The sequence below is a fragment of the Myotis brandtii genome, unplaced genomic scaffold (genome assembly GCF_000412655.1).
Source record: "Myotis brandtii unplaced genomic scaffold, ASM41265v1 scaffold691, whole genome shotgun sequence".
In the NCBI taxonomy this organism is placed as follows: domain Eukaryota; kingdom Metazoa; phylum Chordata; class Mammalia; order Chiroptera; family Vespertilionidae; genus Myotis; species Myotis brandtii.
The window spans coordinates 537,138-538,819 of NW_005370704.1; the positions used below are offsets into that span (position 1 = coordinate 537,138).

At 68.8% G+C, this 1,682-nt stretch overlaps 1 protein-coding gene across 1 annotated transcript in view; it reads left to right on the forward strand.

Moving 5' to 3' along the window:
• The window catches only part of TRAF2 (TNF receptor-associated factor 2), an 11,545-nt gene that overhangs the window by 4,339 nt on the left and 5,524 nt on the right, over window positions 1–1,682 (forward strand). The window contains exons 4-5 of the mRNA XM_014529672.1: window positions 741–902; window positions 1,187–1,258. Coding sequence (XP_014385158.1) covers window positions 741–902; window positions 1,187–1,258 — 234 coding nt within the window. The remainder of the gene's footprint in view (window positions 1–740; window positions 903–1,186; window positions 1,259–1,682) is intronic.

Here is a 1,682-nt window from a genome sequence, read left to right on the forward strand (position 1 = left end):
CTCCTTCCCAGCAGAGCAGCCACCTGAGGTGGGGCTCACTTGGGTCCCCTCCGTTCCTGACTCCCCAGGTCTGAGCCCCGCCCTCTCCCTCCCTGTCCTTCTCCCGCTGCTCTGGCTCCTCCTGGGTCGCCCCCCCGGCCTCTCCTCACCTGTCACCCGGAGAGTCCCAGCCTGGGACCTGCCTCCCGAGGACACGCCTGGCGCCTCCTGCCCATCACGCTGCGCCGCCAGCTCCGGGAGGTGGGGCTGCGGCTCCCAGTGTCTCCTCGCTCTGCCCCCCGTGGCCCTTCTCACAGCCATTGGTTCTGGTCACTCGCTTGCCTTCTGTCCTGGCCGCCTGGCACCCAGCCGGCTTTGTCCCTGTGTCGCCGGCCGTGGCTGCCCCCTCTGGTGTCTCCCTCGCTGCCCGTGCGCCCCTCTCCCTGGCCAGGGCTCCCGGGGCCCCTGAACGTCACTTGGAGCAGAGCCTCTGTGCCCTGTGGTCAGGGGCAGGGAGGGTCGTTCTTGGCGTCGTGGGGTGGGTGGGTGCCACCAGTGGGAATTGGTCCTGACCTCTGACCCGGAGCAAAGGTGTCGGAGGGATTTCAATTCTCGGCACCTGGGCGGTGGCCCTTGGGGGCAGGCACTGTGGGGTCGACTGGAGCGGGAGCCACAGCTGGGGTGGCATTGGCCGGCCGGGTGGGCCTGGCTGCCAGGGCCCTGCGTGCGCTCTCTGGACGCTTTGCTCCCTCTGTTGCCAGAGCTGCCACGAAGGACTCTGCCCGTTCCTGCTGACCGAGTGCCCGGCGTGCAAAGGCCTGGTCCGCCTCGGCGAGAAGGAGCGCCACGTGGAGCAGGAGTGCCCACAGAGGAGCCTCAGCTGCCAGCACTGCCACGCTGCCTGCTGCTTGGCCGACGTGCAGGTGCTGCGTGCCGGCCCGCGGTGCCCGCGGTGGGGCCTGGGCGGGGGTGTCCGTGGGGAACGTGCTGGGCGTGAAGGCAGAGCCGCCCGATGAGAGGAGGTGCTGATATCGCTGGGACCCGCGGTGCCCGCAGGCCCACAGTGTCCGTGCCATCTCGGTCGGGTCATGGGGCACTGCGGGCCCCCGGAGCTGAGGACAGACACCAAGCGCAGCGTGACCGGCGCAGGCCTGGCCCGGCATCGACAGCCTGGTGTCCCCCTAACGCTCGACCACTTCTCTCTCAGGCGCACCACGAGGTCTGCCCCAAGTTCCCTGTGACTTGCGGGGGCTGCGGCCAGAAGGTCCCACGCGAGAAAGTAAGTTGAATCCTGGCCCCTGTGAGACAGGCAAGATGGCATGCGCTTCGGCCTCGAGGGCCCGTGCTGCGTGCTCTGGGTTACCTGGTGCCCCAGGGAGAAGCGATGCCTATGGGGCCCCTGTGGCCGCTCTTCTGTTCAGCGTTCAGGGATGGGGACAGTCAGGCCTGCGCAGCAGCAGGGCCCACAGCGCAGCCCCGGCCTTTCCTGAGGCTCAAGGGGGCGGGGAGGCTGCCCCCATCTCTGCCCCCGTCCCACGGCTCAGGCTCAGGGCAGGCGGCAGGCACCTGGCTGGGCTTTAAGAGAAAACTCACCAGGGTTCGTCCTGGTCAGTGTCCGGCTGTTACCGCCCACATTTGTAGCTCTTTCTGCTGCAGAAAGTCGTCCTGACGATGTGGGCCCGGGGTGGGAGGCCGGAGGGCGG